This window comes from Solanum stenotomum, chromosome 10 (genome assembly GCF_019186545.1).
Source record: "Solanum stenotomum isolate F172 chromosome 10, ASM1918654v1, whole genome shotgun sequence".
NCBI classification, from domain to species: Eukaryota; Viridiplantae; Streptophyta; class Magnoliopsida; order Solanales; family Solanaceae; genus Solanum; species Solanum stenotomum.
In genome coordinates, this window is record NC_064291.1 from 5864111 (window position 1) to 5890830 (window position 26720).

A 26720-nucleotide genomic window follows, 5' to 3' on the forward strand; every position below is an offset into this window, starting at 1 on the left:
AGGGGGATTCAAAAAATTCAGGTGCTTTCAAATACCATTCTTACTTGGAAGGATATTAGTCGAGCGAAATACTGAAAGCCAATAAATTTATGGTATTATTTGGACCTCTCCTAGTCTATTATCTCATTTTATCTGAATTCCTATTTTTCCTTTTTTGTCTTGTACGCCTAAGATGACTTTCTCTACCTCGGGAATGATAAATATAGAGCTAACTTTGACCTACAAGAGGAGCATAGTTGTCGTTTTTGCATTGACGGAGACTTTTTTCTCTTCCATTTCAATACGGACAAAGAAGAGGTTAAAGAAAAGCTATAACAAGTCAAGGGACAATGAAGGGATCCCTCGCATCGAAATCTCCACGACCCGTTCTCGCTTCCACGATTAAGAAATCGTGATTGTGACCATCAACAAAAAAGAACAAGGAGAAGAAGAAAAATTAATTAATGAGTCGAAGGGAACAGAACGACCAACTAAATACCCATCCATGCCAAGGTGCTATTTCTATTAGTTTAGATCGCAGAACATAATTCATATGTAATTTTGGTAATTTGTGCAATAGGCTATAGGTATTCAAGTTGAGCTTACCACATTTTCTTCATCCATAGATGGATGGACAGTCCAAATAAATTATTTAACAGGATAATTACACAAAAAGACCCTTCATTCAATTTAATTACAAAAAATATGGCCATTTTTTTAAACCTTTGTCGTTGTCATTCTTTTGCTTTGTCCTCTTCCTTCTCATTCTTCTTCTTATTTTTCTTGTGCTTTTTGCCTCCTCTTCTTTTTCTTCTTCTTTTTTTATTTTTTTTTTTAAATTATATACTGCAAACAGGGGCGATTTTATGTATTAATTTTGGGTCATCCGAACCCGTGGTCATCCGACTAAACTCGATATATTACTTCTATAATTATTAAAGAATATATTAAATTAAAGCTTGTTGAACCCGTTCTCAAAATGGCTGGATGGTTCATTGGTATCATTGCAAGATTTCAACTCACAGGTCGCAGGTTCGATCCCAAGCAGCCCCAATTCGCTCCAATGTATTTTTATTAACTAAAAACACATTTTTCCTTCAAAAAAAAAAGTTCTAAAAGTCAAAACTTCAAAAGTTTCCTTCCCACACACTTTTCAAGTTCCAAGTTCCAACAATATTTTTCTTCTCTCTTCAAATTTGTTTTCTATTTTCCACACAANATATATATGTATATATCACTTTAATTTTAGGATTTTCATATAAAAAAATATTGTCATTACTTATAATAGGAAATCATCAATAGCTAAAGAATTGATTATTTCAAACTTACATATTTTGCGGATGTAACTTGTAATGAATGTGTTTCATATTATATTATCAATTTTGAAGGGTGTGATTCTTTTTTTTTTTAATGTGAAAGGGGTGTGATTCCCTTATTTTTTTAAATGTGAAAGGGGTGTGATTCCTCTTCTTTCTATGAATATGTGATTTCGAATGCAAAAGAGGCATAAGTCCTCTTTTTATTATGAATGTGTGATTTTCTTATTGTTAAATGTGAAAGGGGTGTGATTCCTCTATTTTAGTTAGATTTGCAAGGATTGTGATTCCTCTATTTTATTTGAACTTGCAAGGGTGTGATTCCCTTATTTTTTATTGTGAAAGATATGAGATTCTCTTATTTTATTTTAAATTTGCTAGTTAAATTTGTGACTAAGTTGAATAGTTATTTGCAAGAATAGTTGACTAAGTTGAATAGCTACGGCAAGTGTGGAAAGAGCATTCTCCTCAATGAAGCTCATCAAAAATGATCTACGTAATAGCATTGGTGAAGAATTTTTGAATGGATGTTTAGTTTGTAAGATAGAGCGGAAGATATTTGAAAATGTAAGTAATGATGCTATTATAGATCGTTTTCAAAATATGAAGTGTCGTCGAGTACAATTGTAAACTGATGATATTTTTTGTGGTAATGTAATTTTTATGTATTGCTCGCTTAGTTATTGTTATTATAAATTTTTTGATCTTATCTTTAAAGCAATGGTGCACCCGTTTTCTTAAAATTCTGGATTCGCCTCTGACTGCAAATAGGAATTGTTTTAAGCGAATTATATATCAAAAGTCTTTAAATAGTGAGAGGATATCATATTTAGAATTTGGGACCATTTAGAGGTGATTTTAAATTTGTGACAAGAACCCGACCAAACTCTGGTGCAGGGTCCTCTAGAACAAGTACAAAAACCCAAACATAGGGTGCAACTCGAGAAGGATAGTCTCCAGAACTTGGAGAAATATCCAAAGGGGATAGTTATATGTACTTGATGCAACGGAATGAAGAGTCTATAAAGGGGACAAGGTGAACTTCATTATTGATAAATAGATCCCTCACTTAGATGCCATCAACAAAACCATCCATGGCCCATTCTTGGAAGCAGAGACCAACCTCAAAGTCATAGAAGTCTACCAAAATGGGGATTGGAACTTTGAAAATTTGTCCTTCACCATTTCGGAAGAAATTAAGGCCATCATTATGAGCTACAGACCCACTGGCGAGGCAACAAAGGAAAACACCATAGTCTGGGGGCTAACCCTTAATGGACTGTTCTCCATCAACACGGCCCACAGATACATAAAAGCAGCCAATGAAACTCAAACCTTGGAACCAAATGAGAGATTCAAATGGATTTGGGTTGTTAAGGCCCCAAACAAAATTAAGACCTTCATTTGTCTTATGTATCACAAGAGACTGCCAACTAATCATGCCCTTAAGCAGAGAGGCCTTAGTGTCGACCCCAAGTGCAGCTATTGTAATGGACACATTGAAGACACTAACCATATCTTCTTCTATTGTCCTACCTCCATCACCTTCTGGAACGAAATAATCTTCAATAGTTGCACACCTGGCAGCGTTTCATTTATATCTTTAAATGACACAAATTGGATAAACCAGTGGCAGACCCTCAAAAACAGAAAATTTAATGACCGGCTGAACAGAGGAACCCTCATCCCTTTCTACCTCTGGAACATTTGGCTAAAAAGGAACCACAAAACTTTCAACAACAAAAAGGAAAGTATAAGCACAATCGCTACAATTTCCCAAGCCACAGAGTTCCAATTAATCATTGTGAATTACATGGAAATAATTAACTTCAAATCAACCATACAAGTCAACTGGAAGCCACCGGACCACAATACTTTCAAGTTTAACGTAGATGGGCCAGTCAGGAATACCCCGGGCCCAGGTGGGCTGGGAGGTGTGATAATAAACCACCTGGTGCTGTGGAAAGTGAGATTTATCGAGCACACCCCCTAACAAACACCATTAGAGTGGAGCTCCAAGCACTGCGAAGGGGCCCGTCCATTGCTATAAACCACAACCTTCGCCGGTTAGAAATTAATTTTGATTCCCCTAAAGCCATTAAAATGCTAAACAATAGTAACTTGCTCTATGATGATCTAATTATTGAATGCAGGTCACTAATAGTGAGGCTGGAAATCACAAAGATGGAGCATGTATTCCGCGAGCAGAACAGAGTTGCGGATAAGCTTGTGAAGCAAAGAGCAAAAAGTGACGTTGCGAGGCAACCAACTTTTTTAGAAGCTGCACCAATATGGGTGCAAAAGGAACTAGATGTGGATGTAATATGAACAAGCTATAATATGGTTTCAAATGAACCTTTTTGCATTATCCAGGGTCGAGATGTGACCCAAACTATAACAATGAAGTGCCCGTTAACACGGGACGACAGACTGCCTAACAAGCTTAATTACATTATTATAATATCAGTAACCTTTTGATCGGAAAAAATAGAGTTTGACATGGAGTTAGTGAAGCACGACTAGGTTCTCTTAAAAGTTTTTCCCATGAAGGGTGTGACCCATTTCGAAAAGAAAGAAAAGTTGACTCCATATTTACATTGGCCCAATTTGAGATATTAGAAAAAATCGGAGTAGTAACTTATAGATTTAATCTTTTACCAACATATTTATGATTTATCTGATATTTTATTTACCCATGTTCCTAAAGTACCTTGGGACGACTTTCACATCATAAAGTTAGATGTGGTACAACTTTTCACTACCAAAAAAAGAGCGTGATGACATTCGTCTTATCCCACCCAGACATGTCAGTCTAAAACTCAATTATAACAAATAAACAAGGAAGTAAAACAAAACGAAAGACTAATACAATTTAATAATGCAGATAGCATAGCTAATAATAAGTAACCCCTAAAATCTGGTTGTCATATGTACAAGCCTCTAATGTAATACATTTGTTTTGTAAGAAAATGCAAGTCTCAATATCATTGTTTCTAGAATAGAACAAGATCATATAAAAGAGTATAAGGGTCTGCCGAGATAACAAACAACTACTTCATAACTCTCCACAATAAGCCTAAGACTAAGAAGGGAATAAGAGCAATCACGATGATCCGGGATTGTAACTTACACAAGTGTAGAAGTAAATGAGTGAGTATCAAACAACACACTGCTGAGCAAGCAAACCCCTAAACTTAAAGTAAAGCAATATAGAATACGCGTACTTTTAACACTCCAACCGAACCTCCACAACTACAACCTACACATAATCAGCCCAATCTAATAGTTCACTATTTATATAACATATTGCATAATAACAACACTTCAACGATTACAAGTCATCAACACAAGTATTATATTCACCAATCACAAGTTTCACACGAACACACTCACAAGATCACATATGGTAATGAATGTGCAATGCAATGAAATAAAATATTAGATATAGTTATGCATGTTTGTCCTAATGATACACATCCATTGAATATCGTTGATGAGGTCAAGAAGATTTTTGGAGTGATGCATGTAATTGGGAATTATCGGGTTGAGTTGGCATCTTACCAGCTTAAGGATGTAGCTCATATCTGGTACACTCAGTGGAAAGATAACATGGGTACTTATGTCGCTTCTATTACTTAGGAATGCTTTAGTGAGACTTTTCTGAACAGGTTCTTCCCAAGAGAGTTGAGGGAGGCAAAAGCTCAGAAGTTTATGAATCTGAGGCAGGGTTCTATGACGGTCCAAGAGTATGGACTCAAGTTCACCCAACTCTCTAGGTATGCTCCTCACATATTTGTTGACTCCAAGGCTCAAATGAACAAGTTCATGTATGGGGTATCCGATCTTGTGAAAACAAAGTGTATGAATGCCATGTTACTTGAGAATATGAACATCTCTAGGCTCATGACTCATGCTCAGCAAGTTGAGGGTGATAAGCTTAGGGAACAGGCCAAGGAGAATAAGAAGGCTAGGGTCGGCAACTATGACTACTCTCAATAGAAATCGGGTGGTGGAAATCGCTCGCAGTTTCAGCAGAAGTCTTCAACTCTAGCACCTTCATCAGCTAGTGTTCCATCATCCAAGTTCCGTAATGATTAGAAAGGTAGGACATCAGGCTCTAAGACTCAAGGTAGTGTTTCAGGCACCAGAACCTACCCAACTTGTCCTAAGTGTGGTAAGAACCATCCGAGCGAGTGCCTTGCAGGAAAGGAATGATGTTTTGGGTATGGTCAGTTTGGTCAAAGGTTGAAGTATTGTCCTTCTAAACATGGTCAAAGAGGTAATAATGGTAAAACTCAGTCCACAACTTCAACAGCACCAACAGGTCACCCGACTCAACAGGGTAACTCATCTAGTACAGGTGGTGGTCAACGCTAAAACAGGTTGTATGCTTTTCAAGCTCGCCAGGATCAGGAAGACTCTCCAGATATAGTCACTAGTACGTTACGAGTGTACGACTTAGATGTTTATGCACTGTTAGATCCAGAGGCTACTCTTTCCTTTGTAACTCCTTATATAGCAGACAAATTCGATATTAGTCCAGAAACTCTCTTAGAACCTTTCTCAGTCTCTCCTCTAGTCGGTGACCTAGTTATAGCTAGACGGGTATACAAAAATTTACCTTAGCGGATCTTGTAGAGTTAGAAATGGTAGACTTCAATGTCAGTCTAGGCATGGATTGGTTACATTCTTGTTATGCCACAATCGATTGTAAAACTAGGATTGTTCGTTTTCAGTTTCCAGACGAACCAATCTTAGAATAGAAGAGTAGTAGCTTAGCACCTATGGGTCGATTCATTTCTTACCTTAAGGCCAGAAATATGATTTCTAAGGGGTATCTATATCATCTAGTTCAGGTTAAGGATTCAAGCTTCGAAATCCCAACTCTTGAGTCAGTTTCGGTAGTCAATGAGTTCCCATAAATGTTTCCAGAAGATCTTCCTGGAGTTTCTCCCGAAAGGGAAATCGACTTTGGAATTGATCTCCTTCCAGATACCCAGCCTATTTCTATTCCTCCTTACAGAATGGCTCCAGCAGAGCTTAAGGAATTGAAAGAACAGTTGAAAGACCTTCTACATAAGGGTTTCATTAAACCCAATATTTCCCCATGAGGTGCACCAGTGTTGTTCATAAAGAATAAGATGGTTCTCCCAGGATGTGCATTGATTATAGATAGTTGAACAAGGTCACAATCAAGAATAAGTACCCTATCCCCAGGATTGATGACTTGTTTGACCAATTTCAGGATGCTAGTCATTTCTCAAAGATAAACCTCAGATCGGGTTATCATCAGCTCAAGGTTAGAGATAGTGACATTCTGAAGACAGCCTTCAGAACCCGGTATGGTCATTATGAATTTGTAGTTATGTCATTTGGACTAACCAATGCTCCTGCAACTTTTATGAATTTGATGAACAGAGTGTTCAAGCAATATTTGGACTTGTTCGTTATTATATTTATTGATGATAACCTCATTTACTATAGGAATGAGGAAGAATATGCAAATCATTTGAGGGTTATTCTGCAAACTCTCAAAGATAGCCAATTATTCGCTAAGTTTAGCAAATGTGAGTTTTGGTTGCAAGCAGTTGCTTTCCTTGGGCATATTGTGTCAAGCGAAGGGATTCGAGTTCTCAGAAGATAGAAGCAGTGAAACTATGGCCCAGACCTACCTCTCCTACAGATATCAGAAGTTTCTTGGGTCTAGTGGGTTATTACAAAAGGTTCATGGAAAGGTTTTCATCCAAAGCCTCTCCATTGACTAAGTTGACTAAGAAGAAAGTCAATTTTCAGTGGTCAAATGATTGTGAGAAAAACTTTGCAGAATTATAAACTATGTTAACTATAACTCCTATTTTGACCTTACCAGAGGGTTCAGACGGTTATGTGATCTATTGTGATGCATCCAGGGTCGGCCTAGGTTGTGTGTTGATGCACCGAGGTAAGGTTATAGCGTATGCTTCTAGACAACTTAAGGTGAATAAGAAGAACTATCCAACTCATGACTTCGAGCTTGCAGCAATGGTGTTTCCACTTAAGATTTGGAGACATTAGTTGTATAGAGTTCACGTAGATGTGTTCACAAACCATAAGAGCCTTCAATATGTGTTCACTTAGAAAAAGTTGAATCTTTGCCAGAGGAGATGGCTTGATTTCATCAAGGATTATGATATGAGTGTGCATTGCCATCCTGGTAAGGCTAATGTAGTAGCAGATGCTCTTAGCAGACTCTCTATGTGTCACGCCCCAAGCTACCCCCAAGACGCAGACACGGGATCTAGGACCACAAGTGATCCCAAGCTAATCCTGCTGGCATGATCATGAGCATACTAAAGATAATAATAACTAATGCGGAAGTTAAATCATAAAGTAAGTCTGAAATGATGGGGAATACCCATATACTATAACTGAGATGAATGAAAAACTGATGAGTTTAATACAAAGAAGATATTAACTCAATACTAAGTTGAATCTAACTATGTCTGAAATAAGCCTCTAACTGACTAGAAATGCTGGGACATGCCCCAGCTAAGTCTAGCAAAACTGAAACTAAAGACTAAAAATACTGAAAAGAAACTCATGACTATTGTCCTCGGAGAATAAGGACTCACCACTGATTATGCTGAACTGGAGATTGGGAACTGATCTAAGCGTGATCTGGATTCTTAGAACCTAAACCTACATCATGAGAAGATGTAGCGCACGTATGCGTCAGTACTTGAAAGGTACTGAGCATGCAGGATAGATAAAACTGAAATAACATATAACTAAACAAAGCAGATAAGCAATGATATAATTTGAACATGATATAGATACTGAATGTTGAGATAACTGAATGCAGTGACCAATTTATAACATGCTGAAACTGAATACTGGATATACTGATAATGGTCAATATAATAGAATATGACTGAACTGTGGGAGCTACTAATAATCGACATAAAACCACATGAGCTAAATGTGGAGTCCGATGTATATGCCCTATCGAGAGGACCCAATATACCCTGCCAGAGGTATAGAGGCATGCTGGCATGATCACTAAACTGATGTTGACCACAGAGGGGACTTTCACCTACGTGGCTTGTAGTTCTAGGACTATATAGGTACGTTGAACCTTAGTCCAACTTGGTATTATGCTACTCCCAATTAATTAAATGGTTAAATGGTTATGACTGAATTTCTGTAAATACTGGATAGCTCAAAACTGAACATGCAAACAGAGAATACAATAATTAATCTGATAATGATGCATTAATAACTGAGACATGTATAACTGAATACTGAAATATCTGACCTAGCATGTGTAATTCAAGAACTAAAGAAATACATAGCTAGAGTTCTGAAATTCATGCAATAAACTGAGCAATAACATGATAATCTGATTTGGAACATGTTAATAACTAATTCATGATGATCTACTGTAATTCTAGAAACCCTAGGTCTATTCATAATAAGGGAATCAAGAAACTGACTGAATTCTAGGGACCCAATAGGCGAAAGGAACCCACTAGTGAAATCCCACATACATGGTGATGAATTCCACAGAGAAATCTGTAGATTTTAGGGCTGGAACTATGGAACCTTGTTGCGTTCTTGAACTAGGATTCTTGACCTCTCTTCTTCTCTTACGCTCTAATTTTTCTAAGTTTTGATTAATGATTTGACTTAGATAAGATCTAGTTATATTTCTAGGCTTAAACTGACTAAAACCTCATGATTTAGGGTCTAAACGACGTATCTTAGAGGTCCAACGAAATAGGAAAAGACCAAAAGACCCCTGACTTAATTTTTGTCGGAGTGACCAACGGATTGAACCTACGGGCCGTAGGTCAATCGACGGTCCGTAGATTGGGGTCGTCGGTCAAGTCTGTTTGACAGGGCTTCACTAAAACAAGCATAACTTTTTACTCGGAGGTCAGATTTTAGCAAACTCGGTGGCATTGTTAAGAGGATTCAATTATATATCATATCATAGGTTATGGGACACATAATTCCTTTTGTGCTAAGAGTTATGAGCATATGAAGTTGACTCACTCAACAATTCTCCCCTAATTGACTGCTAACCCTCATCTACGGTCAGATCCTATGGACCGTGGATCGAACGACGGTCCGTGCTAGTCGACCGTAGTTCATGTCAGAGGTTGGGTAAAAGAGTCTTGATCCACGGACACAGACCACGGACCGTGGTCTGACCTACGGACCGTGGGTCGAGACTTAGCCAATTTTTTTAGCTGGGTTGGGGAGGGGTTGCAGTGGTGAACCACGGACCACCAGCATGGGCTGTAGTTTGACCTACGGTTCATGGATGGCAACCGTGGGTGCACCTGTAACTTCTCAAAATCTGCATTTTTGGTCTGTTTCGGATACGGGGTGTTACACTATGGGTAGTGTAGCACATGTTGAGGAAGAAAGAAAGGAACCAGCGAAAGATGTTCACAAACTTGCTAGGAGTTCTTCTTATGAGCATATAAGATGGTGGTGTAGAAGTTCAGAATAGGGCAGAATCTTCTTTGGCAATGGAGGTGAAGGAAAAGCAAGACAGTGATTCGATATTGCTTCAACTAAAGGATGCAATCCATCAACAGAGAGTTGAGGTTTTCTCCTAAGGGGTAGATGGTGTACTTCGCTATCAGGGTCGATTATGTGTTCCTAAGGTGGGTGAGTTGAGAAAACAGATTCTTGCAGAAACCCATAACTCTAGATATTCTATTCATCCAGGCACTACTAAGATGTACCGTGATCTGCGGGAAGTCTATTGGTGGAATGGTATGAAAAGGGATATAGCGGATTTTGTGGCCAAGTGCCCCAATTGCCAGCAACTCAATGTAGAACATCAGAAACCAAAAATATGTGAAAATTGCAATAAACTAACTTAAGACTCAAAAATACCAAATAACCCTCAGAACCTCAGAAAATTCAACCGAGATCTCTCTTACTCCTAAAATCATCCCTCAAAACCAATGGAATCATCAGATACTCGATTCAAACATCGAAACTCTAAATGTTGATCAAAATCAACTCATCGTCTAAAATCACTTAAACTTTCAACTCAAGGGCTCAAATTCATGAAACAACTCTGAAATGGAAAATGACAACATTGTTAGACCAAATTCCATATTCTGAAACTGATGAAATTGATGAAATTTCATTTCGAGACTCAAAACTTTGATTGTTACCAAAAATCAAATTTAACCACTTAAACCCTTTCAAAACTCAAAACTTTCAAAGATCACAACTTTTCAATTAAATTACAAAATCAACCTCGTAAACTTGTCGAACATGACTAGGGGCAACTATCAAATAGGTAAATTGATAATTTTTCAAAAATGACATTTCAGATCATTATACAACTAGATGATGAACTTGTCTTACAAAAAAGTCCTCTTGGTTATTTTATGAGGTAGATATGAAATCTAAAATAAAAGAAAATAACTTCAGTGAAAGTATTTTGGATGAACCATACGATGAGGCTATTTAGGAATTCGAGATGAACATGTGGGACAAATGCCCCTATTTGCTTGAGGCTTCATTTATGATTTTATACTCGTTTGATGATAAACATTTGTTTATGTGTGGGAGAATATGACAACCTACTCCCTCGTTATTAGTATATACACGTTGAAGGTCTACTGAAAATAACTTTTTTATCTTTACAAGACAAGGATAAGACTACATACAACCCACCCTTTCCAGAACCCATTCGCATGATTATATTGATATGTTGTTATTGTGTATTTTTAGATGAGACTTTCTTGACATTCATAGTTGATATTTTTCCATTGTTCCCATCAATTTTAAGGAACATTAAGACCATCTCTAATCCACCTCTATTTTACTCTCTATTATTCATTTATAGAGATATTGGAGAACTACTATTCATACTCTCTATTTCACTTTTTGATTATTTTATTATTATTTATATTATATAGTATTTGTAATTAAAATACTATAAATTATATAAGACCATTAATTAAATTGCTAATATTCCTAATTATTTTTAGATGTATTATAACATTTAAAAGAATATATTATTTAATATATACTACTTTCATCCTGAATTAAAAATATTTTATTTTTAATTTTTTTTTGTCACTTTAAAGATACAATTTAAAATTATTATTATTTTTCACTATAAAGAATGCACAAAATTTAAATGACAATATGAAATTTCAATTTAAAAATACAATATACAACATAATAATTAAGGAAAAATATGCTTATTTTGAACTGTGTAATGCATTAATATAACATTTATGGGAGCAACGTAATAATCTTGAAAGTTAAGTATTATGTAATTGTATTTTATTAATGATTTCACTTTTATTTCAGTTGTCCATTAATATGTATAACATAGGGAAAAAAGTCTGATATACTCCTTAACTTTGTCATTTAGAGATGATATACCCTTGTTATGAAAGTGACTCATACATATCCTTACCGTTATACAAATGACTCACATATACCCTTACCATTACAAAAGGAGCTCACATATATCCTTCATCTAACGTAAGTGGAAAAAATAGTTTTATATTTATTTTTTTGACTTTAAATTTTAAAAAAAATTCATGTAGGGGTATATATGATATTTCTAACAAAGTTCAAGGTATATTTTAATCTTTTTCATATAAAAATTATTTTTTGACTTCTTTGATTATCATTATTCGAGTTTCTTATTTTTTTTTCTTTCATTATTTAGTGTAAAGAAAAGATTTAAAACTAATTTTTTTTGCAGCTATATTGCAATTTAGTTTTTGTATTTGTAAAAATTAAAAAAAATGGATCATTTATAATAAATTTTACAAGAAAATTAGTGAAACATAAAATAAATTTGACCATCAAAATAATATATTTAAATTAGTCGTTGAAACAAAAAAGTAAAAAAAAAAAAACCGTGTGAGGAGGATCAACTATACCCCATATGGATTAAATATTTTTCAAAATATAATTAAAAAATTAAATTAATTTTTTTCATTTTCACTTTTGTTAGAGAAAAAGAGTATATGTGAGTCATTTGTATAACCGCATGATATATATGAGCCACACATAACAAGGAGTATATTAACTCTAAGTGACAAAATTAAGGGGTATATCAGTCCCTTTTCCCTATTATATATAATATTTACTTTCAATTTATGTTATTTAGAATAAAATATAAATTTATATTAAATAGAGAACTTGAAAAGAATAACATTTTATATTACATGGAGATTATTTAGAAAAAAAAGAAATGATTTATATTATGAAATAAGGAAAAAAAGAAATAAAAATAGAAATAATAATAAAATATCGAAGAAAAAGAAGATTCATTTTGAGAGAGTAAAATATAGAATTGGATTGGAAACATCATAATTGCTAAATATTTATCTAAGACTAAAAAAGTTAACAAACTCAAAGGACCAAAACTATTTAATGCATAGTTAAGGAGTTATTTTGTATGTACCTCAAACATAAGGTATCATTTTTGTCATTTTCTCTAAAATTGGAGTAATCAAAGTCGGTCAGTCGGTCAGGCGTGTAGACTAGAAACCGTTTGGGTTCATCTCAAAAAAAGAAAAAAAGGAAAGTTAACTCTACCTACTACTACTCTTCTTCTTCTTCCTTTGCCTCTGGTTCTAGGGTTTTTATTAGGCACATCCATCTACTTATTAGAACAATTTTGTTGATTTATTTAGTCTTTAGGATTAGATTTTGGAAGCAAACATTGTTTAATGACAAATAATGGGGAGGATTTCTGGTCTTTATGGAATTTTAACTTCAGGTATTCCATTATTTCTGCTTATCTTCATGTTTATTAAGTCTGTAGTTTGTATTTCTAAGCTTTTGGTCGTTCCGGATCTTACGGGTTTTGTGCTGCATTTTGCTTTTGCTGCTTATTTGGTTGTTGAGTTTGTAAATAAGGTAAAAGGTAAAATGTTTTGAAGAACTTAGGAAGACTCAAAATTTTACTATATGGGCTTAAGTTCTATAGACTTGAGTTCCTCATAAAAATTAAAGTTACATAAATATTGAGTTTGTTGTAGCTGGTGTTTAAGTGTCTAGATGTATACAAGTTATCTATAATGTCAGTGTATGATAATTATATCAAGGAAAAAATGTGTTTTTTTTATTAATATTTTTCCGTTAATGCCTAGTTTATTTCTTTGAATGTAGGTAGCCTTAGTTTTCCTCCTCCTTCTCTGGTGTTGACCCTTTTTTTCCAGTGAAGGAAATGCTAGTTGGAATAAAGGAGGAAGACAAGATTGGGTTGAATTACGTGTTGCTTGGATATTTATAGTATACTTGAGTAAAGTAGAAGAGATATTTTCTACTTTTTGTTGTTACAGAGAAAAGATAGAAGTTTGAGGTGAAAAAGCTTCTTTCTTGTCCATTAATAAGTTAATGACCTAACATCTTGATTATGGGATGTCAAGTCACGAGTGAATGAACTAGACACCTCTGTCATCCATGAACGGACTAGGATAGTTCTGTTAAGATGGAAAGCTAGGGTGGAGGGAAAGAGTTGTTGAATTATTCTAAAGTCTGATTGTCACCTTTATGTGTATATGTTATGTGATGAAGTTTCAGTTTTGTGGTAGAAATTTCAGCTTATACATAGTCTAGGGAAATGAGCGGACCTAATCTCCACTTCTTCTCCAAATTGGTAAATCATTATGCGGTTGCAGTGAAAGCAATGTTGAGGCATTTGAAAACATTCAGCCTTCTTTTTTCTGATAGCATCTAGAGCGTGCAATTTATGACAGGGTGATGAGATTCTGCATTTATTTAGTTGTGTGAGGTTCCTGCACTTATTTTGCTACCTTATTAGCTGTAGTGTTTGCTAGCACTCATATTAAGGTTGCTTTTTTCATAATATGGAGAGACATCTAAGACCGTTGGTTTGTTTATGTTTCTAGAAAGAGAAAATGATGCATTTGGAACTTCCCGCTTAACAGATGAAGAATGTTATGCTCCTATTAGATTGTTATACCTCTTTCTTTTACAAGTAAAGATAAAAAAGTTATTTATTTTATGGATATGGATAGACCACAGTATCTAAGGCAATTTCGGATTTTATTGTGTTGCCTTAATCTCTTAATTAACCCGGTGACTGAATCTGTCTCAGGTACTGGTACGACATAATATTTATGTGACCAGCTCAACTGGTGTAGCATCAACAGCTTAAAGGTACCGATTGTGTGTCTCCATGTTGCCAGAGGGTTAGTGGACGGATGGCTTATGCAAAGACCGCCACTTGTCTCAAGGGTATAGTACTGGACTTGTATGCTAGACTTTAATTTGTTAGAGATCTGTGAAGAAAAAATTGGACTCCCTATGTGGCATCTGTTATAAATGTACTCATATTTTTGTGGTTTTCTGTTTTGTCCCCTAAAGAATGGCATCCAAACTATTTTTACTAATTCTAGCAGACATAATTTAGCTGACAATTGTTGAGAAGGTTGTATAGATTTTTGGTTGCATATCCTCATTCCTTCCAGGTAGTGGCGATTATGTTGTTGTTTTCTAAATGAAGATGAGCAAGCTGCCGTGTAGTTATTGATTTTGCCTTGTGGTTTCTTTGAATCACCGACACATCTTTATAATGCTGAATATTATGTAAAATGTTAAAGCTAGTATCTACATAAATTAATTCCATGAATTACCACTTCCAGATGCAACATGATATTCCCAACTCATGCTTATGCCTGTGCATGCGTATCATATCCAGGCCTTTGCTAGTCTATACACTGAATGAGGACTTGCATCTGATTGCAGGTTCATTTATCCATCAGCTGTTAGTAATTGCTATCTGTTTGACTAGCTATCAGAATGTAGTGGCTCTACATGTGCCGCATAAGATAACCCAAACTTCTTCCACATCTGAACTAGCTACCCCTCCCAGAAGTGGAATCTTTGAACCAATTGAGATACCACCTGCTGTCATCCCTCATTATCCTTTCCCGGGGAAATCATTGCCGCCAATGTACCCATCCTTTCCGAAGACATATGACCCTGTCTTGACTGGAAGATGCCCTGTGAATTTCTCTGTCATTTCAAGCATCACAGAAAAAACAGCATCTGATTGTACTCGATCTTTGTCAACGGTAGTTGGAAATGTAATATGCTGTCCACAGTTCAATAGCTTACTCCACATATTCCAGGGATTTTACAGCAACCGTTCTGATACTTTAGTTTTACAAAGTGCAGTAGCTGATGATTGCTTTAGAGATATCATCAGTATATTAGCTAGTAAAGGAGCAAACAGCTCCATTTCTGGTCTGTGCTCTGTGAAGTCATCAAATCTAACTGGTGGGTCTTGCCCTGTGAAGGACATTGGTACTTTCGAAAAAATTGTGAATACAAGCAAGTTGTTGGAGTCTTGTAGCACAGTTGATTCTCTTAAAGAATGTTGTAGGCCTGTTTGCCAGCCTGCAATTTCGGAGGCTGCACTTCTGATTTCAGGGATCAAGACGGCTCTTGGTGGTAAGAACATGGTTGGAGTACCAAATGAAATTGATACACTTAGCGACTGTAAAGGAGTGGTCTATTCATGGATTGCAAGAACACTACAATTTGATGATGCCAATTTTGCATTCCGGTTATTGTCTTCCTGCAAAGTTAATAAAGGTTAGTTTTTGTCTTCCTCACAGTCTTAGCGACTGTGAGCTTTTTATTATTCTCAAAGAACTTATGTTTCTTGTTTTTTACTACGCGACTTGATACTGGAATTCCTGAAAATTATTGTGGTGAAACCGATACTAATCTCATATTTATGTTTTTGTCAATGCTGTGTTGGTTTTTTTTTTTTTTTTGTGGGGGGGGATTTGATTTTGGCCAACTCTAACGGATGCTGAAATAGACAATTTTTTTTAATTGCCAAAGGGGTTAAGAATAGTTGCCCATGACCACTAATTGTTAGTGGAGCAAGTTTGCCTCAAGTATCTTGGATGTCCCTTGCACTACATCCAACTTCTACCCAACTCTCTATGCAAGGGACATGCGAAATACATACTTGAGGCGAGGATTTATGTAGCACTTGTTCCTTTGTCGGTTGTTGAAATCTTGGTTTGCCTGCTTGTTGGCTTGCTGGTTTCTTTGATGCTGATTCTTCTAGTCTCTCCTTGGTTGTGAGCTTCTCTCTTCATCCTTTTCCGGTAGCCTTGCTTTTTAATTGAAGAGCACCTTATCTTCATCTTTTATAGAAACGTTTGATAATGGCTTCTCCAACTATTCTTCATTTGCCAACAAATTTTCCAATTAAGGTAAGGTTGGTTCTGTGATCCACCTGTGTGTGGCTTCCACTATGCCTTAATACTTTGGCCTCAATCCATGGACAAACTATCTTCTCATCCTTGTTTGTCTGATTGCATTTTCTGGATCTAATATTGATATTTCATCACATAAGGATTTAACCGCTGAGAAGTATTAACTTATTGTCATGTTCTGTTGCGAGATCGATAGAAACTCATTTTCAAGTCTTGTTATTTCGCATCATTTTTCTTTGTAAAAATCATCGCCAACGTGTCCCAAGCTTATTTGGGTGTCTTGGTGTTTCTAATCCATTGTAAGAACTCATATTCAACTGTTCCAGTTAGAGCATACATAGCCTTTTCAACTTTTTGTCTTTCCACATTTTGCTGAGTCAACATCAGTTGGTGGTGTAGTGTTTGAGCTACCAACAGTATCCCATAATTCTTGTCAGCTAATAGGAAAACAGTGCGGAAATATACACGAGGTATGTACGCCAAATGAGAAGGATAATCAGTTAGCAACATAATCCCCGTTTATGTAGTGTGTTAACTTGGACATTTTTATAAAGCTAGTTGTATCTGTGTAGAATACCTTCTACAACAACAACAATAACAAACATGCCCCAGAGCAGAACTAGTTAGGGTCGGCCGGCTCACACCAGTGGTGTTTTACCATACCTTCTAGCATATATCAGCTGTGATTATGGGCATATCTTTAAGCAGTTGTCATCTGGGTTGCAGTGTGTCCCCTGGAATTCAAGCAGCCATTAGAAGTGGTCAATGCATGCAGAAATTTAGCCGCTCCAAGCCCTTCATGTTGTAGCTCATTAAATGCCTATATTGCTGGGATACAGAAGCAGATGTTGATTACAAATCGACAAGCAATTATATGTGCTGCGGCATTTGGTTTTATGTTACAGAAGGCCGGGGTCATGACAAATGTTTACGAGCTTTGTGATGTTGACCTGAAAGACTTCAGTCTCCAGGGTGATTGTTCATTTTTTACATTTTGTTTTTCAATCTCTTGTTGATTTCTGTTATTTTATCTGATTTTTGCTTTCTTTGTGATTGACGTCTGTTTGCAATGGAGCAGCATACGGGCAAGAAGGTACTGATTCTCCTCGTCATTTTGTAGTTTTTTGGTTCTCTGATTAGTGGTCAAGAAATATTGATCTGTTTTTCCCCTTTTAGCATAAAATATTCAATTTAATAAATTTCCATACGTAGATATTTGGAAAATAAGTTGTTATGATCCCCAAAAACTCTGAACTGTGTTACAACCAATACATAGCTCCCAAAGAACTTAAAACTTTTAAATTTGAATTGAGAATTGCAGTTTTTGTTACTGTTGCAGGACTCTCCTTTTCCATCTGCCATAATGTTATAATAAAATTTTTATTCCCACTATAGTTATTACCTCTTCCAACAGCCCTGTAACAGTTTCTTTTACATATTAGGATACAGTTAGTATCGTTGGACGGTAAGGTGAAACGAGTTTCTTTTCCCAGTTTCTCGTTAAACTGAATCTGTACTTTCACACCTTTAGTGATGAGAATATGGATAATTGCTCAATTGTATCGTACAAGTATCACAGGACTTTAGAATTGGTTCCCTACAAGTACCTTAGTGATCATCACAAGCAGGGGTGAATCCGGGATATCAAGATGATTGGTGTACTATTACTGAGAGGTGGATTAAATTTATATTTGACGTGTTTAGCCTTGAATCCGTTGCACTTTCGAAATTATATTTTAATTTTCTTGTTGCAAATTTAGTGATTTTTAACATAAATACCTATACAAATGTTGAGATTAGTTGAACCCGTTATGATACATCCTCCACATCTACAGTAAAATACGAAAATGTAGACACTTGGCATAATTATATAAGATTTAACTGTTGGGACATTCTGAAGGAAGACCTAATGCACCCTATCCTCAACTTCCACCGGAGGAGCTTCCTTGAGAAATCCTTTAATGCTACTCTCATAGCTTCGATCCCAAAGAAGCCTGGAACAATAGAATAAAAGGATTTCAGATCAATCAGCCTAATTGGAGGGGTTTACAAGATCATCTCCAAGCTGATTACTGAAAGATTGAAAACAGTTATAGGGAAGCTGGGAGATGGACATCAAATGACATTCTTGAGAGGAAGGCAAATCATGAATGCTGTTCTGTTGGCAAATGAATTGGTAGATTCTAGGGTGGAACAGAATAAACCAGGCATCCTATGCAAGCTAGACATTGAAAAAGCTTATGATCATGCCAATTGGAATTTCTTACTAAAAATTCTGTCATGGACTTTGGAGAAAAATGGATCTGCTGGATACGATTTTGCATTTCAAGTGTAAGATTCTCACTCATCGTAAATGGTGAACCTGAAGGATCTTTTCAATCATAAAGGTCTGAGACAAGGTAACCCAATGTCACCTTTTTTGTTACTTCTGACTATGGAGGGCATGAACCACATGTTTAGAACAACAAAGTAAAATGGGTGTGTGAAAGGATTTAGTGCTCAGACAGGGAGGGGTGATGATCTAGAAATTGCACACCTTTTTTATGCTGATGATACTCTGTTTTTTGTGAGGCAGAAGTGGAACAAATCACACACATAAGAGTAATCCTTTCAATATTTTAGGGCATCTCACGACTTCATGTCAACTGGTCAAAAAGTTTCCTCTCTCCAATTAATCTGGTAGACATTTTACAAAGTATAGCTAAGAATTTGGGATGTCAGGTAGCTTCTTTGTAGCTACTTTTGCCTACAAAGTACCTGGGGTTGCCTTTGGGAGCCAAAAAAAAAAGGAATTGGAAGTATGGAATGAGAAGAAAATCAACAAAATGAGAAGATCCTTCATCTGGCAAGGAAACAAAGAACAAAGAGGCTACAATCTGGTGAAATTGGAGATACTCACTCTGAACATAAATCAGCCTTGGATTGAGAAACCTAAACAACCAGAATAACTGTTTACTACAAAAATGGTTATGGAGATTCTGTATTGAAGAGGTGAGCCCTACGGAGAAGGTTCATAGCAGGGAAATATGGCTTTCTTAGCCAATTGACTACTGAGGAGGTGATGGGGTCTTTTGGATGTAGTGTGTGGAAAGACCATCAGAAAGCTGTGGCCTAATTTCCAACAATATCTATATCAGTGTGGGTGATGGCCTAAAAATAGATTTTTGGAGTGAAATTTGGAGAGGGAATGATAGCCTGAGGAGCTTATTCCCGCACCTCCATATTTGAGCCTTCAAAGATTTGGTACTGTTGCCAAAGTATGGAGGCAACAAAGGTGGAACGTAGTGTTCAGGAAGGCTGTGAATGACTGGGAAATTGAGATTTTGCCAGGTTAGTGGAGGTGCTAAATACCTCACCAGGTATATCTCAAAGAAAGGATAAACCAATTTGGAGACTGCATAGCAAAGGAGTATTCACAGATAAATCTTGCTATTGGAGGATGAATGTCAATAAATCATTGTCAGATAATTGGCCTTGGAAGCTAGTGTGGCAGACAAGACTCCCATTAAAAGTATCATGTCTTGCTTGGCTAGTGATAAGAAAAACTTGCCTTACCCATGAGGCATTTAACACATGCAATTCTGTTCAAGGTGCTTTATGTGTGAGCAGAAAACAGAGGTAAATAACCATATGTTCTCCACTGTAAAGCAGCCCCAAATTTGTGGATTATGTTTTTGTGTATATCAGGGGTTTGCTAGGTGATGCCAAAGAAAACCAGGGAGCTCCTTAGCAGCTGGACAGGAATTGGCAACATAGGGAAAAAAAGATTGGTTGAAGACTATACCAGCCTGTATATGATGGACTCTATGCAGAGAAAGGAATGCTAGATGTTTTGAAGGACAAAAAGAAAGTTTTCTGAAGATAAAAAAATGAAATGCTCAAGTTTTTTGTTTTTTTGGGTGTAAACAAGAATTGGTAGGGGAAATCATAGAGATAGTTGATTTTATAGGAAACTTGTAATTCTATATCTTTTGAGGGTGTGCACATACCTTGTGGGATGAAGTTCCAATTCATCATCTCTTGGATGATGAAATTTTTGTGAATACGAAGTTGCCCTTGTCTCAAAATTTTTTTATATAAGATTTTACTGTGACAAAGGAGAATAGGGATTTCAATGTGTCAGATGTGGGGATTTTGAAAGGATAAATCAAATAAAGAAAGGAAAGTGAAGAAAAGTACTTGATTAAAACACAAGAGGGGACACCAGACATGCCCTCAAACATGGAGATTTGAATCCCAGATCAATTCCAGAAAGAGAAAGGAAAAAATAACAAGATAATTGTGAGATTTGAACCCCAACTTCACTTGTTGAGCGGCAACCAATAATCATTGCATCATAAAACTCTTTGAGCTTGGGTGCCCCCATATGTTTTAAAGAACATAGCTTTGCTATACATACTATAGGAAGAGGAGCATGGTTGCATGCGAGCCCATGCTTCTCCACACAGATACACCCCTGATCAATACTCCCTGATTCACCTTATAAATCAGTCAGCTACTTGCTCGTCAATAAGTATGTTGAATTATTCGGTTAATTCTACTTCAGTCTTCCAGAATATGTATACGTGCTGTTCTACTCATGAGAAGTGGTCACTTGAAAGGTTATCCTCTAGGTTAGGGATAACTGGAATGTTATGCATACCGCTGTAGTTGTTAGTGAGCAAACTGAAGTTCATCACTGTGTTTGGCTGCAAAACTAAATTCAACTGCATGTTACAATACTAGTATGTTGTCAATGCTGCTTTTCTCCAGTCAGTTGTATACTAGTATTTGGTGTGGAACGCGTTTTAGGTTTTCTTGGCTTAGGTTGTACTGATTAAGTTATTCAAATTAATTAGCAGGGTGCTTGCTTCGAAGTTATCCAGCAGATCTGGTGTATGACAACTCAACAGGTTTCAGCTTTACTTGCGACTTAAATGACAATATTGCTGCTCCATGGCCTTCATCATCAACAGCAACATCCTGGACTCTTTGTGCTCCTGGTAATTTGACTGAACTTACATTAATTCCAATTCTGTCAAATAGAGCTACATTTGATAAATAGAGCTGTTATAAATCGACTTTGTTTTCATTAACCAAGTGCCTAGATGAATCACTTTAATTTGCAGAGATGTCTTTGCCAGCTCTACCAACATCAGAAATATTGGGAAATTATAGTGAGTATCTTTCATTTCCTACCTGTTTTGCTTATCCCTGTGATGCCATTTATTTGCGAAGGTCATCCTAGTAGGTAGTATTGTCTGCTTTCCTGCTCAAGCTAGAATTGCAGTAATCATCAGGGGGGGGTAGGCTTTATTTCCGAACTTTGGTTTCAATAATTCGGTAATCGGCAATTGAAAGTTTATACCAAATACCAAATTCTCAAAGTTCGGTTCGGTACGTAAATCCGGATACGGTAATTCAGGAGTTACCTTAACTTGACAGAATTCTATATATTTTTGAACTCTAATTTGTTTGCTTTTAATTAATTATATACTGCAAAAAGACACCAAATATCTTCGATAACCATTGGGAAACACTTTCCAAGTCATCCTATGCTATTTGCTTTGTTGTTTTTATGTCGATCAAAGATAATCATACAAGTCAAAAACATGAATATAAAGAAAAAAATCAACTACAATTGATAGCTGACACTATGCATATCCTGAAAAAAAACAACATATCAAACTTTTCGTCTTGGATACTATCGGTACATGTATCAAAGCTCATGTTAGATAAGAGAAATAAATATAATTCATAGTAGCAGCTCTGTCCACATAATTATATTATCTCTACAGTAGTTCAGTGCATTACAAAAGGGAAGGAACTGTTTCTCTTCATATATCCACTTAAGACTTCTCCTATTCAGGATAAAAAAGATAGACTACAGAGATTATGAAATGCATGAAACATTTCCACAAATTTCCAAGAGCCAACAACTAACAAGTTTAAAGTGGTCTGAAGCAACTAAAAGTCTAAAACTAGTCATTCAATTCCAAAACATACAATATGTTATTGTCTCACTTCATCGAAATTTAGAGTCCGTTTGGCGTAACGTTAAAATAGTAGCTTTTTAAAAGTAGTTTTAAAAAAGTCAAACTTTAGTAACTTTTAAGTTAAAAAATGAAAAGTAGGAGACTATCTACTTTTAAGTTTTTTAGTCATTTTAAACTTAATTTAAGTTATTTTTTAACTTTGCCAAACACTCTAAAAGCTAAAAATGACTTAAAAGTAGGTTTGACCAACTTTTAAGCCAATCCAAAATGACTCTTAGTCTTAAATAAGAAATTATGTTGACAAGACACCAATAATAATATTGAAAGTTCAAAATAATTGGTCACCAATAAAGTTCTCTTCATAATAAAACAACAATGCAATTACCAACTAATCCCAGAAGTTCTCTTCAGAAGCAATGTCCTTTTCAGTTTTTAATGAACTTCAAGCTCTGTTCTAGACCAAACACCATAGCTAACAAAAAAGAAATCAAGAAGATCATCCCAACTAATGCTTCAGCCTACAACGAATGGAATCTTTGAGTACAATTACAATTCCTACAACAAAGAGTGAATGATGTTTAAAACTTAGCAGAAAGCCAGAAAGGGCCTGAGGTAACTTGCGACTAGAAATCAAGAATGAGGGATCTCTGGTGCTACATGTCATATCTCTAGAGAATTTAGGGTGTCATTAATTAACCAAGTAAAAAACTATTTTATTTTGCACTAAATAGAAACAAAACGCAAAACTATATCAAATTCAAGTTACATAAGGTCATCAAAATCTTCTTCAAGATTTACGGGAAGAGGCTCACTTCGATACAAGCTTGAAGACAAACAAGAGCTTGCACCGATTTTGGAGTCAATGAACTCCTAAATGAATCAAGTATACGGGGCCTATGCTAAATGCACACCCCGAGGCCACACCAGAAATCATAATTGCCATCACATCATGAGCTATCTCGGAAAGAAATTCACCTCTGGGAGCATATCTATCCACCATTGCAAGATATCAAAATCATCACTATTGAGCTCTTGTTCATAACTAAGATACTTTTCTAACTGACCTATCACCCAAACATGTAGTATCTTGTTTTTTCCACTTTATTTCATGCCTATTTCTCACTTTTGTTGATTTTGTGTTAATGTTAGAGCTAGCTGTATCAGATGTCTTATTCGGTAAATTAGAGAAAAGATGTATGTCGAGATGCATTATGTAATTTTTTTCTAGATACTCTTCAAACATAGATTTCATATAAGTCATCTCTTTATCTTATATTTTCCTCCCTTTTCCCTCTCTATACATATCCTCAAGTGGCTGCCAACATACTCGAGGTTGTTACGAGGATCTAAGATAGAGGCAACAAAAAGCATCTTATTCATTTTTTTAGAAGCACCCAAAACTTGACAAACTTCTTTGCGCTTTTTGCCAAATTAGGATCTTTAGATTCCATACATTCTTTTATATGATCGTGAAGCTCAATTATGCCTTCAAAGTGAACATTAGAACTGACATAGAGTGAGTGAACCTGAAACCTTCACAGTTAAGTCATAAATAAAACCTTTGAATAAATATTACCATGCTTCACATTTTGCCAATTATTACTTTCAAGTACTGCTGCAACAATTCCATCTTCACAAACATTAGTAGCAAGATAAGTTGACAATCCACTATCCATAAGATCGTACCTATCAAATGCAGTCTCAAAATGTTATGTTGTATCCAACATCAAGTAGGTAGAATTCCACTTAGTAGGAACATCCAAACATATAATGACTTGAACATTCTATATTTTTGAGTTTACAACATTCATTAAATTTCTAAGCCTTGCAAGAGTTAGTCTAATATACTTTACCATTTCTCTTTACATGTTTGATAGATACACCAACTTCTTTCATGCCATCTTGCATAATAATAATATAAAGAGAATTTATGGGATTAGTTTTGACTGCACTATTTTATTATGAGGAGAACTTTTCAGTTGGTGATATAAAGAGAAACTCATTGAAAAAGACAACCAGTTTTGTAGGTTTGTTAAATAGAAAATCTTTATAAATTAAGCCCCCAAGGCCTAGCTCAAGTGGCAAAAGGTGGAGGATTTGTGGCTTAGGTCGTAGGTTCAAGCCCCACACCATGCAAAGCGAAGCCTGGTATTTAAGTGGAGAAGGGTAGATGGGCGCGCCCATTATCCACCGAGTTTAGAAGGCTGTAATTGGTCCAAAGGGCGGGACACAGACGGATTTCTCGGTTATCAAAAAAAAATAATTTTTTTTTATAAATTAATAATTGAATATTCAGTAGGAACATTAATGTATTTAGATTCTTTAGTTTAAAAAAAAATACCTTCTTTGGTGGGATGGATTGCTTATCCAAAGAATATAGTGAGTCCGTACAAACCTCTATTGAAAAAGCCGGTAAAACCCCCCACATCTAATGAGTAGAAAAGTAACACAACCAAAGGAACAGTCTAAATCGAAGATATAGCTCATAAAGTGATCACATAACATTGTAAGCCAAAATGTATTCCCTTTAGATAGATAGTACATATATTATACTTGATATAAAGCATAGGCAGGGAAAAAAGCAGCAGGATAATTTGGCAACGATCTGAAGGGAATCCAATGGTTTTGAGATATTTAGTGTCTTCTTGTAGTATATACGTTGATTTAAAAACAAACGAAAACCCTTCGGGTGGCCTAGTGGTTTGGGCTTGGGACTTCCACGTTGGAGGTCTCAAGTTCGAAACCCCTTGCCAGCGAAAGCAAGGGGTTTGCCTTCTGGGTTGAGCTCGTCGCACCTGACTTGCCTAGTGCGGGTTACCTCTCCTATGTGGTTTACGAGCTATTGCATAGGAGCGGGGGTTTTACCCTGTGCGCACCCAAAGGGTAGCGGCTGCGGGTTTCCCTTGTCATAAAAAAAAAAAAAAATGAAAAGAGAGTTCAAATATATAGAATCCTGCCTAGGTTATGTAAATCCCAAATTACCCGAAGTTTGATATTTGATATCTACTTTGATTGTCGATTACCGGACTCTAGAAATAACAGACGGCTATTGCGTCTTGTCAAAATGAGACAGAGAAGTAGGTTTCTGTTTTACTTATGGATTTTAACCATGTACAGTTGCTTATAAAGCTGTCTTTTTTCATGAAATATTTTGTAAACTTCTCTCTCCTACATTGTTGTTCTACCTTTTTTTCTTTTCTTTTGGTGGTGGGGTGGGAATGGTACAAACGTGTGCCATATTTTATTCTTTAAAAAGGTCTTGGTGTCCACGTTACTGTGTTACCCCATTTTGAGGTATATATTGATGCATATATCGATGCCATGATTGCAGGCTGTCCCCGTGGTGGAGCGGATCTCCTCGTGCCCATTCTTTTGTTTTTTGTCTCTATATTGTTTTGAAGAGATTTGCCAGAAGCTGATCTAGTTTGAGTTAGAGCCCTGTAGGTACACTGAGTGACCAGATAATGTGTATATATACTTTCGAATATCCTTCCTCAGTTCCTCGTGTATAGTTGCTGTCTTTTTGGTAAGTCAATTCATGGTTTTGCAATATTAGACTGTTCTACAGACTGCTTGCAAGCCTTTTTGTCAGTACTTCTAATGCTTTTTTTTTTCTTAAAAGAAGGATAAAGAAAAGCAAAAGCACATTGCAGAACTTGGTCCTCCTGCATCGATGAAAAAAATAACATAAAAAAAAGAACAGACAACACATGAAGAGATGTGAATTGTTTTTTCATTGCTAAGCATGTCATTTTTGGTAGTATTTTGCTGAACTTGATGATCTTCGTAAGCAAATTCTAATACAATGTTGATTCGGCCACAATCAAGACCATATCCAATTGTGCAAGAGTTAAGGTGCAGGTAGATTTGCCAAAATCACATCATACCAAAAATAAGGTTTAACTGCAGTGACATAATGAAGAAAATGTACAAGTTTTACATCAGAGCTACGAAAACAAGAAGGAATCTTATGAAAGACAAAAGAGTCTTTACTATGTCAAAGAACTACGAATTTGTAAATGGTGTACCAATTAATATTCTTCAGGCCTGACAAATATCGAAACACAAAACAAGTTTGAAGGTAACCAATAACTAGTGTAGCAGAGATTGTGAGCACAGACAACAAGGAGTTAGGAGAACCAGACAAGACAATTGATACATCTAAAGTAAGATAATACTAGGGAGTCTCAAGTACTATAACAAATTAG

The 26720-nt window shown here is 36.0% G+C and overlaps 1 protein-coding gene across 3 annotated transcripts; it reads left to right on the plus strand.

Moving 5' to 3' along the window:
• Positions 1 to 12833: 12833 nt before the first annotated feature.
• On the plus strand, positions 12834 to 26064 carry LOC125842146 (uncharacterized GPI-anchored protein At1g61900-like). Of its 3 annotated transcripts, none has more exons than XM_049521375.1 (8): positions 12834 to 13053; positions 14398 to 14537; positions 14945 to 15899; positions 17264 to 17509; positions 17616 to 17630; positions 21379 to 21519; positions 21646 to 21693; positions 25844 to 26064. In XM_049521375.1, exons 2-8 carry the CDS (start codon positions 14511 to 14513, stop codon positions 25909 to 25911), a joined length of 1500 nt encoding a protein of 499 aa, XP_049377332.1. In that variant the 5' UTR covers positions 12834 to 13053; positions 14398 to 14510; the 3' UTR covers positions 25912 to 26064. The 3 variants fall into 3 exon arrangements, with proteins under 3 accessions (XP_049377332.1, XP_049377331.1, XP_049377333.1); XM_049521374.1 differs by having other exon boundaries at positions 12836 to 13053; positions 21376 to 21519; XM_049521376.1 differs by having other exon boundaries at positions 12840 to 13053; positions 15048 to 15899; positions 21376 to 21519.
• Positions 26065 to 26720: the final 656 nt, after the last annotated feature.

Bases quoted from the DNA above. Each gene is read 5' to 3' on its own strand.
- LOC125842146 (XM_049521374.1), top strand. From the start codon at position 14,511: ATGCAAAGACCGCCACTTGTCTCAAGG. The intron at 15,900-17,263 runs GTTAGTTTTTGT...TCTGGGTTGCAG, and splicing joins TTCCTGCAAAGTTAATAAAG to TGTGTCCCCTGGAATTCAAG. The intron at 21,694-25,843 runs GTGAGTATCTTT...CCATGATTGCAG, and splicing joins AGAAATATTGGGAAATTATA to GCTGTCCCCGTGGTGGAGCG.